This window comes from Canis lupus, chromosome 27 (assembly GCF_011100685.1).
Source record: "Canis lupus familiaris isolate Mischka breed German Shepherd chromosome 27, alternate assembly UU_Cfam_GSD_1.0, whole genome shotgun sequence".
Taxonomy (NCBI): Eukaryota; Metazoa; Chordata; class Mammalia; order Carnivora; family Canidae; genus Canis; species Canis lupus.
The window spans coordinates 14136547-14148733 of NC_049248.1; the positions used below are offsets into that span (position 1 = coordinate 14136547).

General features: G+C 42.0%; 1 protein-coding gene and 1 long non-coding RNA gene across 2 annotated transcripts in view; one reads left to right on the forward strand and one right to left on the reverse strand.

The window, feature by feature from the left end:
* PLBD1 (phospholipase B domain containing 1) overlaps positions 1-12187 on the reverse strand; it is a 50616-nt gene that overhangs the window by 38009 nt on the left and 420 nt on the right. Inside the window, exon 2 of the mRNA XM_038576871.1 lies at positions 3286-3505. Coding sequence (XP_038432799.1) covers positions 3286-3505 — 220 coding nt within the window. The remainder of the gene's footprint in view (positions 1-3285; positions 3506-12187) is intronic.
* Positions 1-12187, forward strand: part of LOC102154873 — a 66214-nt gene that overhangs the window by 21588 nt on the left and 32439 nt on the right. The window lies entirely within an intron of this gene.

Consider the following 12187-nt stretch of genomic DNA (forward strand, 5'->3'; position numbering starts at 1 on the left):
CTGCCCCTAAATCACGAGCAGATGGTGGATGGGAGAGATGGAACTCATACCAGTGGGAATGGAATCAGAAAACACTTTGAGAAGATAGCACGTGAGATGGGTCCTGGGAGTCTTAAGCAATATTTCAATTGGTGGAGATGGGAGAGGCACCATCTGGTTCTCAGAGAACACAGTGCTAAGAGTTGCTGGAAAGGGATGTGTGACAGGCTGATGGGGCAGCATGGGACAGCTCAGGAATCCCATGGTGAATGAATGAATGGTGAATGGTGAATATTGCGTGGTAATGGCAATATTCCACGGGGAGCGACTCCTCAGGAGATGGGGGTATGTGGGAGAGTGTGAGGAATGGCAAGACAGTGAGAGAAGCCCCTGGAAATGTTTGCTAGATCTGCTGCTACCACTGTACGTGGTGGGATGATTGTGTGGCAGCAACACAATAAGCTTGGAGCTTCGCGATAAAGTGCAGAGGGCTGGACTATTCTCTGGGGAGTGTTGTGAGAGTTCACAGAAACAACAAATTTTTGAACACATCAAATGAAATGATGGAGGATTTGAGGATATTTCTTTGTAGGTTTTCATTCGGCCTCTCAAGTACGTCATAAGTCGGAAAGAGCAAATTATTTCCTCCTAAGTACTTAAATCAAGCTCTTTATCAGTGTTTCACTGTTCATCCCGCAATGCTCAACCTCTCACATACCTCTTCCCCTCAATGTTCTGGAGACTATAAGGTATGTTGCTCCATTTTAAATGTGGTGATGTGGGAAGAACATGGCGGCCCTAAACTTCCCATTGTTCTTGGCTGCTGCCCGAGCAACTCTGAAAGCTGGAAGGAAAACCTGGGGGGTGCCTAAGTGGCTCAGTTGGTGAAGCATGGGACTCTTGGTTTCAGCTCAGCTCATGATCTCAGGGTCATGAGATGGAGTCCTATGTGGGGCTCTGCACTCAATACGGAGTCTGCTTGAGATTCTTTCCCTCTGCTCCTCCCCCTGCTTGCTCATGTGCATACACACACACACTCCCTCTTTCTCAGATAAATAAATAAATCTTAAAAAATAAAATAAAAACAAGAAAAGGTGGCTCTTTCTTTTGGCCTTTGGCATAAATTCACTTTCTCAGTCCAGGCTCAGATGCTCTTGCTCCAAGGCTGTGTTTTGGTAAGTGGACTCATACCTTGCAAACACCCCCAATTAACAGTCCCCTGGAGTATAGGTTTTTAAAATTTATTATTATTTTTTTAAAAAAGAGAGAGATGTGCAGGTGTGCCATGGGGGAGGGGTGCAGGGAGGGAGAGAGAGTGAGAGAATCTTAAGCAGGCCCCACACCGAGCACAGAGCCCAACAGAGGACTTGATCTCACAACCTTGAGATCATGACCTGAGCCAAAACCAAGAGTTTGGACATTCAACCGACTGAGCCACCCAGGTGCCTCAGGAAGTTGTTTTCATCTTAAAAGACTCACACATGTCAAATTTTCCTTGAAAGGACATGGCAAAAATGCAGAATAAACAAAAAAAGTCCCAGTTACTGAATAATAGCTAAATGTTTTTCTTTTAAGAAATAAAATTTTTACTCTAATACAGAAGTATTTAAAAGGTTACTAATAGAATCTATATTAACCCATATTTCTATGGATCTTCTTCATCAATGGATAGAGGTACTCAAGGATAGGTCAATGCTTTAAATTAGTAATAAGGGTAAAATGATAAAGTCACCCCTAGAAGTGAGATGTTAAAATTTATGTTTTCCTTGTGACATAAGAATTCCACTTTTGTCAAAAGCCTCTGGCAAACTCCCCAAAGTTCCTGCTTTAGTACCCGTACCTAAGGAAGGCGTGCTCATCCTTACAGCAGTCTCATATTAGAACTGCTCCCTCAAATCAGTTTCCCATAAAGGCCCATTATGTACAGTACTCATGACAACTTAATGCATTTACAATCACACAACTTCAGCTCAGACTACTTCTCTAAACTTGCAACTCAATTTAAATAATGCAATCAGAACTAGAGGATACATAGTAAATACAGATTTGGAGAGAAGGATGACAATTTAAGATATGTAATATATATATATACAGATATATAATGTATAGTTATATCTATACATAAACAGATTTATAGTGTATAGTTTTGAATATGTTTTTATGTTTTTATTTTATTTTACTTTTTTAGGGTGAGGAGGGGTAGAGGGAGAGGAAGAGAGAATCTTAAGCAGGCTCCATGCCCAGAGCGGAGCCCTATGTGACACTTGATCTCAGAAACCTGAGATCATGATCTGAACCAAAATCAAGAATTAGATGTTTAATCGACTGAGCCACCCAGGCATCCCTACACATGTTTTAAAAATCTTAATCAATTTATAAAGTTTTATACATCCCTGAGTAGTATACCATTAAGGGGACTTGTATGGTAGAGTAACAAAAATTTGGTATAGAAAGAAAACCAGGAATTTCTAGTTCATTAAAAAAGAGCTATCAGAGTGCAATAATTAGTTATTCAACATTTGATATAATCACCAGTACACAGAAACAAGATCAGCAATGCACCTACTAAGCTGCCTTACTAAGGTGGTAACAGCACAAAATAGGATTTGGTTAAACTGCCCTCAATAGTCTAGGTCACAGAGAAGAAAAGAAGAGAGCCAAATCATCAAGACAGTTTTTATATTAAAGAAAGGATGAGACTTGATTAAATGAGTTGCAACCTTCTTTTCCTTAAAGAGCTTCTCCCTGAAAAGGATATATCCTGATTGCATTATTATTAACTACATCCTTGTTATTTTCAGGAGACAAGGGAAAGGCTTAAGAATTAAGTAACAACAGAACTAGAAGGAATATTTATATTAGACATCAGGATTTCAATTTAAAATCTTTGCCCTCTTGAAAATATTGTTTTAAGACCATTGGAAAAAAATGCTCTTACATTTTTAAACTTAATGAATCCTCTGTGTTTTGTGTTTCCTGATCACTCCACTTATCATAGTCTTTCTACCAGACAATAAATGACTCATGGGATAAAATGGCTTAGCTGTATTTGAAAACAGTTTCACAAAAAGGAAAGATTTTATGGGCCATGAGAATGGAAGAATGCCACAGTTGGGGGCTTTGTTCCTTCCAAGGCAGGCACTGATGACACGTGCAAATGTGGTTCTGATCATGGTTCTATCACATGAGGAGGACCTCAGCTACATTTCTAATGTCCAGTGTCAGTCAGGAAGACAAGAGCCACCGGTGGACAAAGAAAGGAACAGAAGTTGCCAGGTAGTTCTCCACCATGACTGAAGTACTTACGGGGCAGTGAGGTAACCCTCCAAAAAGCCAGCCACAAACATGGTGATCTCATTGCTCAGGATCTGAGAACCATATCCCGCTCTGATCTCCAGGATGCCCCAGCCTGTGGTTTTCACGGAGTCATTGTAAAAGCCATAGGCATCCCCATTTCTGTCCAGTACGTTTTTGACTTGTATTGTCTTTTCATCAGGTATCCAGTATGCGGTTGCATAGTAGACTTCTGGAAGAAAAGAAGCAATAATAATCGGATGCTGTTCAACTGCTTTGCCCAATGCATTTTTCCCCCATGTAACCAGCAATTCCAACACATTTGCTTTTAAAGAATTCCGTTCTATTAGAATTGGGAAATCTACCACTGTAATTTGTCCTTGTTAGAAGTGGGAGAAAAACCAGAGCCTGATCAAAGGAGGATGAGCTCAGAGCACAGTGAACTAGGTCAAATGTAGAGAGGAAGTAATTAGAGCATCATAGAGGTTGGTCTAAATGCTTCATCCTTAGAGATGGAATTCTGGAAAGGCCAGAGCTGGAGCCCTTGTTCAGCCCCTACTTCAGCCAAAGATAGGGTTCAGGTACCCACTTTGCAACATTTTTGATCCCCAAGGCAGTTGGACCAAAGCATCCATATTCTTAGGCTTCTTATCCTCTCTTGCCTAATTCTTCACACATGACATTGATTTCCGTTTTGCAGGGAAAAAAAAAACCCATCAACCGTGAGCCTCTCAAGTTTGCAATAATTTTGTGAATTTAGCCTTACAAATCCTATAGCCATCTCTCTCTCCTGGTTCACCTCAATCCCTCTACCCATTCTATGGATCGGCTCCTCTCACTTTCTTTGGGAACTTTGTTCATCCCGCGTCTTCTTGTTCCTATACCCGAATGCTTTCTTCCTGCAGTGGCTCCTCCTGCTTTAGTGTCCTGACATGCTCCATTGTCTCATGGCTAAGGGCAAACCAATCACGGAAGCTCTCTTTGGATCCTGAGACCAGATTTGGCCATTGCCAGAACATCTCATGCCTTTCTTGAAATTATTACGAATATTACAGGGGACACTATGTCAGGGGCTATGCGAAGTACTGGTGAGAGAGCTGTGAATGTGGCTGGCCCGTTTCCAGACCTCATCTTTTAGAAAGAGGAACACACACACACACACACACACACACCACTTCCTCATGTTCCTTCCATCAGCCTGCTGCAGCTAGCATCCATGCTATTGGCACTGCTCTGGCTTGGGTCACTGATAACACTCTTGAATCCTAATGCCACATGAATGCTTTCTATGCCGAAAGCATTTGACCCTGATGACCATTGATTCTTAAAACTCTTGCTTCTTGTGCATCTGGAACAACATGAATCTCCTGAATCTCCTCTTCCCCTGCCTGCTTTTCTCCTCACTCTACCCATGGGTTCTTCTTTATCTTGTCCACTCAACAGCACACTTGTTAATACCACCTGGATGATTCCATGAGCAAAAGAAATTCAAAATATCCAAAAGAGAACTCATATTCTCTCCCACCCTTCCTCCTCCTCCTGCTTTCTAGCTCTGTGATCTTTCCACCTGAGACCCAAGGCCATCGAGGCCTCCTCTCTCTCCTGCAAACTCACATTGGATCAAAGCCTCCTATGTATCTCTCCCTCCAGGCTCTACCTCTGTAGCTCCACCTTTCTATGCTACTTGAGGTATCATAAGCCTTAACTATGATAAAGTCCTTTTTCAAGGTTCCTCTGACCTGTAATTCACTCTTCATAATCTGCCAGAGTGACCTTTCTAAAATGCCAAGCTGATTTGTTTACTTGCCGTACCAAATCTTTAATGACTTCCATTTCCTAGAAATAAAATTCTTTAGCTTACACCCTTGGCCTTTACTATCTGCGTTCTGCCTACCAATGCAGCTTTTATCCACTACCCCATGTATCTGGCGATCTGGAAGCCATTATATACCACTGTTCCACCTGCCATGAGCTGGTTCAACACCTCTGACTTTGCGTATGCTATTTCCTCTGCCCAAGAGTTTCTCTCTTGTTAACTGCATGGCAATCTCAAAATTTCTACTTAAGACTAGGGAAGCAGGGATGCCTGGGTGGCTCAGTGGTTGAACATCTGCCTTTGGCTCATGTCGTGAACCTATTTCTGTTTATGAATGTCATTATTTCCACTTAGCCCTTTTTAGAGAAAGTCCACCATTATGGTCATGACTTTACTCAGAAGGAGTCCTGGGATTGAGTCCCGCATTGGGCTCCACATGGGGAGCCTACTTCTCCCTCTGTTTATGTCTCTGCCTCTCTGTGTGTGTGTCTCATGAATAAATAAAATGTTAAAAAAATAAGACTTGAGAAGCAGGACCCCCCCCCCCCTTTGTGGGGGCTGACTTGCTATGAGCTCAATGTAACTTGCTTTTAGGACTTCTTTGGGCCTATCACACTGTACTGTAACTCAAACAGCTGCTCCTAACCTATGAACTCCTGGAGGTCATAGACTCAGCACTATACTAGTATAGCAATATAGTGCTGAGTCTATAATAGATACTTGGTAAGTATCTGTGAAAGGAAGGGAGACAGGAAAAAATAAATGGTGAAAGAAAATGGTATGTGATACATTTGTTTCTTGGCCTAAGAAACTATTGCACAGTTGCTTAGGTTAAAGACTAAATTTACATTCAGGTCATCAAAGAGATGGGAAGAGGTCAGAATGACTCTCAGGTTCTAGATTCAGACTCAGTGAATGGATGTTAGTGTATCATTCATTCCCTCATTGAGAGAGGGAGCAGATGGGATATAGGTCTGGGAGGGAATATGAATGTGTTTCGGACATATGGTGTTTTCAATGGTTAAAATAACAGAAAGTTCAGACTAAATTTTATGTAGGGTTATCTACGGTCAACATTAAAAGTTGACTGAACTTTTTTTTTTTTTTTTGGTGCCAACATTGTCTACTGAATGCTAGAATAGCATAGCACCTTGTCCCAAGGGGCCTGGGTAATTGGCTGGGTCTTGGTCAGGCTTAAAAACTAATGTTAATTACATTCATGCTAATGCTAACGCTATGGCCCTTAAAGAATGATCCTGAGTAGCAAAGCTAATTTACCTCTGAGTAAAGTCATGACCATAATGGTGGACTTTCTCTAAAAAGGGCTAAGTGGAAATAATGACATTCATAAACAGAAATAGGTTCACAAAAGTTTAACAGACTTCTGGGGACAAGTAACAGTCTAATTGATAATAAAGTCAACTGGCCACAATTTGACAATTGTGGGTGGCACTCAAAGAAACTTTCCTTCTTCCAAATACAATAAGTGTGTTTTCCAAATTGATTTGGGATCACAGTGCCATAGCCTCAACCTTTCCCTAGCTTTCTGCACACTTTCTCTTCCACCCTCACCTCCAGGGAGTCTTGTAGGGAAATGAAGAAAGCATGTCTGACCAGAAACATAGCAGCCACAAGCTGCTACAGCAGGGGCAGAGTCATAAACAGAAACTGTAAAGGGAAGAAGGAAGGTGAACCAGCCTTGGCCTCTTCCCTTTCAGTTCTATCCACATGGCACGATTTTAGCTCTGTTCCCTTCTCCAAATTCTTGGCATTTCTCATTGAATACCATGGTCTTCCCTAACTTCACCTTCCATTCCAATGGCCCCTTTTGCCATAAACCTTGACTTGCTCTCCATCCAAGCAATCAAGGACTGTGTTTTCACTGCTGCTGGCACTACCTAATTTCCTCACCACAAATAATACACTTCTGCAAATCGGTGCTTTTTTTGACAGTAGTGCACCTCCAAGCATTAAAAAAACCTTTTCCCTTAAGGGAATTCAATGATAAAAACGTACTGTTAACAAACTGGCCAATTTAGCAAGTGCTTGGTGAAGTAAGCCAAAATCTGAAGAGATTTCTTACCCCATCCCTAACTCATGTCCTCCCTTCCTCAATGTTTTCTCTATGCATTGAATCTTTTGGTTTTCCTGGTACCATGGTACCATGCCACTTTCTGATTTTCTTAAATCCTTTAATAGTTTAAACCATTTTACTTTCTCTCTCTCTCTCTCTCTCTCTCTTTTAGATTTTATTTATTTATTTGAGAGATAGAGAGAAAGAAAGTGTGAGAGAGAACATGAGCTGGGGGAGAGGCAGAGAGGCAGAGATTCCTGCTGAGCAGGGAGCCTGATGTGAGGTTCCATCCCAGGGCCCCGGGATCATGACCTGAGCCAAAGGCAGACATCAACTGCCTGAGCCACCCAGGTGCCCCACTTCTCTATTTTTATTTATTTTTTTACAACATCTCCGTGTTCGGAGACAGATGTCATGAAAAGATGAACAGCAAAAAAGGTAGAACAGTATCGCATACTTCAAATCCCAGTCTAGACTCTATACACACTCTGAAGGCAGAGCCGGGTCCTGCTTACTGCTGGGTATCCTTGGAGTGCTGTACCCGGCACAATACTGTTTCTGTGATGAGTCTATTTAATTGTGTGTGTTCTAATGAAAACAAAATATATCAGAACATCCACAGAAGTTAATATAAAAGAACTCAAGTCATTATGTCCTCAAACTCAGGGAAGGGGCTTACGGAATGACGCCCCTTCAGATGCCCAAGGGCAAATGCCATGTGTTGGTATTTCCCCCAAGGGGAAATGAGATTTAAGATCTTCAACAGCAACATCTTCAAAATCAACATACTTGGTAAATATCTGTTGAATCAATGGGAATGTTACTTTATAAAAACAGATGGAGGAAGCCTCATTTTTATACTTATATTTATATTACTCTCTACATAAAAATCCAAACACCCAAAGTAAATTTATTTACTTGCATATTCTAGTTTTTTTCTAGGAGTTTTTTCCATTTGGAAAAAAAAAAAATCCTAACCCTGTCTTAGAATTTGTAAAATAGCCATAAGTGGCCTACATCACTCTTTCCCATATTTGGAATCTATTTTTCCAGGCACTTGGTTAATGATAGAGTGAGTGGTTTTTAACCTGGAGCAATGCAATTTTACCTAATTTATTCAGTAAGTTAGGTAGAGAAAAAGAGGAAGAAGCATAAGAGAGCAGATGCAGAATATGTGAGAGGAAATATTTAAAAAATTAAGACGGCGATTTAATCTATTTAGATTGAGTTTAGCTGACAGTTTTGATTCTGATCCTTGAATGGCTTTTCTCATTTATGTCCATGGAACATAATCTCTTTGTATCTCTCAGTGTACCTTGGCATTCCACGTCCCTTCTTTGAAAGGGCTCAGTAAATTGATAGCTGGTTTTTAGATTTGCTTTGACTCTTCTTCAGAGTCACTAGGAAAATAACTGATTCATGATAAACAATCTCCAGGCAGCAAAATTCTAAGTGTTTCAGTTCTCACTTCCAATGGAAATCAGAGCCTAGGACTCTTGCTGAAAGGGGAATTATTCTGGGAAGTGCTCCTAGGAACAGGGTTGGGGAATGGGGAGAGTGAGACAGGGAAGGAGGGAAAGCTAATTCAAAGGTGTAATCTGAAAGGGAGATAGAACATGAGAGACTCCTAACTCTGGAAAACGGACTAGGGGTGGGGGAAGGGGAGGAGGGCGGGGGGGTGCAGGTGACTGGGTAACGGGCACTGAGGGGGCGCACTTGATGGGATGAGCACTGGGTGTTATTTTATATGTTGGCAAATTGAACACCAATAAAAAGTAAATTTACAAAAAAAAAAAAATAGTGTAATCTGAGATGGCCCAAAGGAGGGTGTAGGTAAGCCCCCTGGAGGCCCCATCCAGGGATGGAAGGATGAGCATTTAACTACCCTTGCGCATCCTGTGCTGATCAAAAGTTACCCTATGGAGGCGTTAAATCCCTCTTCTCAGGTTTGCAAGTGCTCCAGTGCTAAATGGTTATGGTGCCAGAGAAGCCACAGAGAGCAAGGCATGCCTGCAGGGTGGCAAGGGTGAGGCACCTCACATTTCAGCTGCTGAAGTAAGGATCAAAGGCAGGGAGAGGATGTGAGGTGGAAGGCATACTGTAGAAGGTAAGTAGAAAGGGATACTGCTTTAAAAAAAAATGGTGTCAAAGAAACAAAACACTAATCCAAAAAAGTGCTGAAGATTTGCTTGGATCTGGAACAATTCTTTTCCTTCATCCCTTTGGAACGTACCTAGTCTGAACTGCTAGCTTCAGTCAGAGTTCTTGCTAAAAGTCCTCTCAACAGAAAGTCAGCTTTGTTCCCTTCTGACTCGGCACTCTTAGCTCACCATTCATCTAGATCACTCTTTAGTTATACGTACTTGTATGTATTGGGTTTAAGAATTTGCTTACAAGCTCTTCGAGAATCAGAGATCTGATCTTTCATTGTACTGATTCCATTGGGCCTAACACACCATTTTCTTGGTTGTGTGGCTGTCTCCATCCTACACTTCCCCACCAGCTGGGAACGAGACAGATTGGTATTGAGTCTCTGTGTATTTGTTCTTGATCTCTAGTTGTGGATTTGAATTTTGGTATTGGGGGTTTGCTAATGCTGGCGTGAATAACTCCCCACTACCTGGTATGCTGAGACTATACCATTTGCAAGGCTAACACTCATTTCAGAGCAAGCTCTGGATGAGGGGCCTTTCACAATTTCCCACTGGAAGATTGTAACATGATATTTGTTGTTTGTGCAGACACAGAGTTGCAAGTTTTAGATTAAAATTTCCTCATATTTTCACTACCTTAGTTTCATCTTTTACCCCATTGAGTAAGTTCCTGTTTTGCAGTAATGCAAAGAAACAAATAAGAACATTGATAAATTCTCTAGCCACATCTTCAAGTGCAATTTTTTAAAAAAAGATTTTATCTATTTATTCATGAGAGACATACACACAGAGAGAGAGAGCTGGGTAAAAGTGGTGTCCTGGAGTCAAGGGCCAGCTGTGCCAGGGGGAGCACTGTCCAGTCAATGAGCACCCAGAGGCCAACTGAAGCATCAGTACTCCTGGGAAGCAAATGAATCAGGCCTCCAGACTGAGAACCCCTGATATTCTCTATCTTGTGTAATTTGATTACAAGAAAGTGGCCGGGGCAGGTTACACAAATGTCCAGTCTGCTAAAAAGTAATTATTGGTGTTTTGGTGACTAGACTTCTGTGTCTATCAGGGTGAATCAGCTTCTTTGTATCTGATTGGCTCTGGAGCCGGGGAAAGAATGCATTTCTAGAGTCTAGCCCTGCAAGTCCAGGGGGCCAGATTTGGAACCAGTTTTACCAAGGCACATGCCACCTTGTAAGTCTCTTGGTAACCAACCCATGTCTTTCCCTAGTGATGTGACTTCACTACACACATCACTAAGAAAAATTATAGAAGACATCCTAAAAACAAATATGAGGCTTTTCAGTCCGGAAGGATAAAGGCAATGCTATGCTATTTGAAGCCTATGCTAGTTTGAAAGGCAGGCTAGGATGAATGTGCGATTGTTGGCCAGTATTTCTGGAACAATGAAACTACAAAGTAACTTTTACAACTTATTTGCTTTTAGATTAATAGGTGCACATTGGTAGATATAAAGATCATTCCAGGGAGATGAAAATGCAATCCTCTTAGTGTGTGTTGGTACCCGTTAAATTCAGAGTACTGCGCTGGGCACTTCAGAGAAAACATGACAAACAAGAGGTAGCAAAGGCCCCATTCTCTGCCTGCAAGTCGCTACTAGACTTAGTAGAAAGGTGAGACAAACCGCCAAAAGCTGTACTGGAAAACAGGTTACTATGGGTTGGACAAAGGGAACAGACCACATCTGTTCCTAACAGTTGGGGGAGGCTTCACCAGTTGTTCCTCAAGGGCATGAAAAGATGTCTTTTCTGGATTGCCAGGCACAGTACTGTCAAACATCACTGGCCCCAGAAATGCCCTCAGTCTTCGACCAAACTGGCACAGCGTCAGCTGATTATCTGGGGGACTCAGTTTAAGCAGCTGTTTCTGGCCAGGTTTTGTCATCTTGAATCAACAGCGTCTCATCTGTAGGAAACCAGTATCTCCACCTCACTTTTCAGGCTGTCCCTGCCATCCAACAAACAATTCAAACAATCCAAATGATCCAAAAGAACAGAAAAGTTAGAAGGGTTTCCCTCAACATTCCAGACACAAAAAGCCATTTCCATTTCTGGAGCCCTTTCTAGCCTGTCCCAGCTATGTCTGAAAGGAGCAGTTTCCTGGGGCTGAAAGGGTGGCATGAATGCCAGGTCCGCAGCGCAGGCAAGGCACAGGATGCGCAGGTAAGTCAAGAGTCAGGAGCCTAGGGGTGCACGGCTTCTGATCCTAAAGCCCCAGGCAGTTTAAAAGACTGGAAAGATTTATGAGTGGTAAGGGAGCAAGTTGCGAAAGCAAAGGCCTTGAAATCTGCTAACTGCGGTCACTTGTTGATAGGAGGTGGTGTAATAAGAATCAGTACATTCATTTGGGAAGGAATTCACTCTCCCGAACCCCACCTTATTCTTGCACTAGGTCAGCACAGAAAAGGGCCTAGGAAAGAAAACAAATGTAATCCTCTCTTAATATTATTGTTGAAGCCTTTCAAGTTTCTACAGTTAATCTTGGTCTTCTTATCCATTAGGAAGAAAACTGACAAATCCAGTTTTGTTTGTTTGTTTGTTTGTTTGTTTGGCAAAGGGTACAGATTGCTGTCAATACCTGCAGAGAGAAAACCTGTTTCACTAAGAGAGGAGTAGTTAAGTAAATACCGCTTGGCATTTCAGCTCTGCTTTCACCTGCTGTGCCTCTTTACCGAAGCTACTGAATTTTCCTCAATTTCAGATGTTCTGCAGAATGGGGATCACAACCCTCTTTAGGGTTTATGGTAAGCACTGCGCGAAAAGCCCTTTAGCCCGGTGCCCGGCACAGAGCAGGCTGACAATACCGGGCTGCCCTCAACTTTAAACCAAAGTCACTGGCAGTTAAGAAAAGAAACCAAAA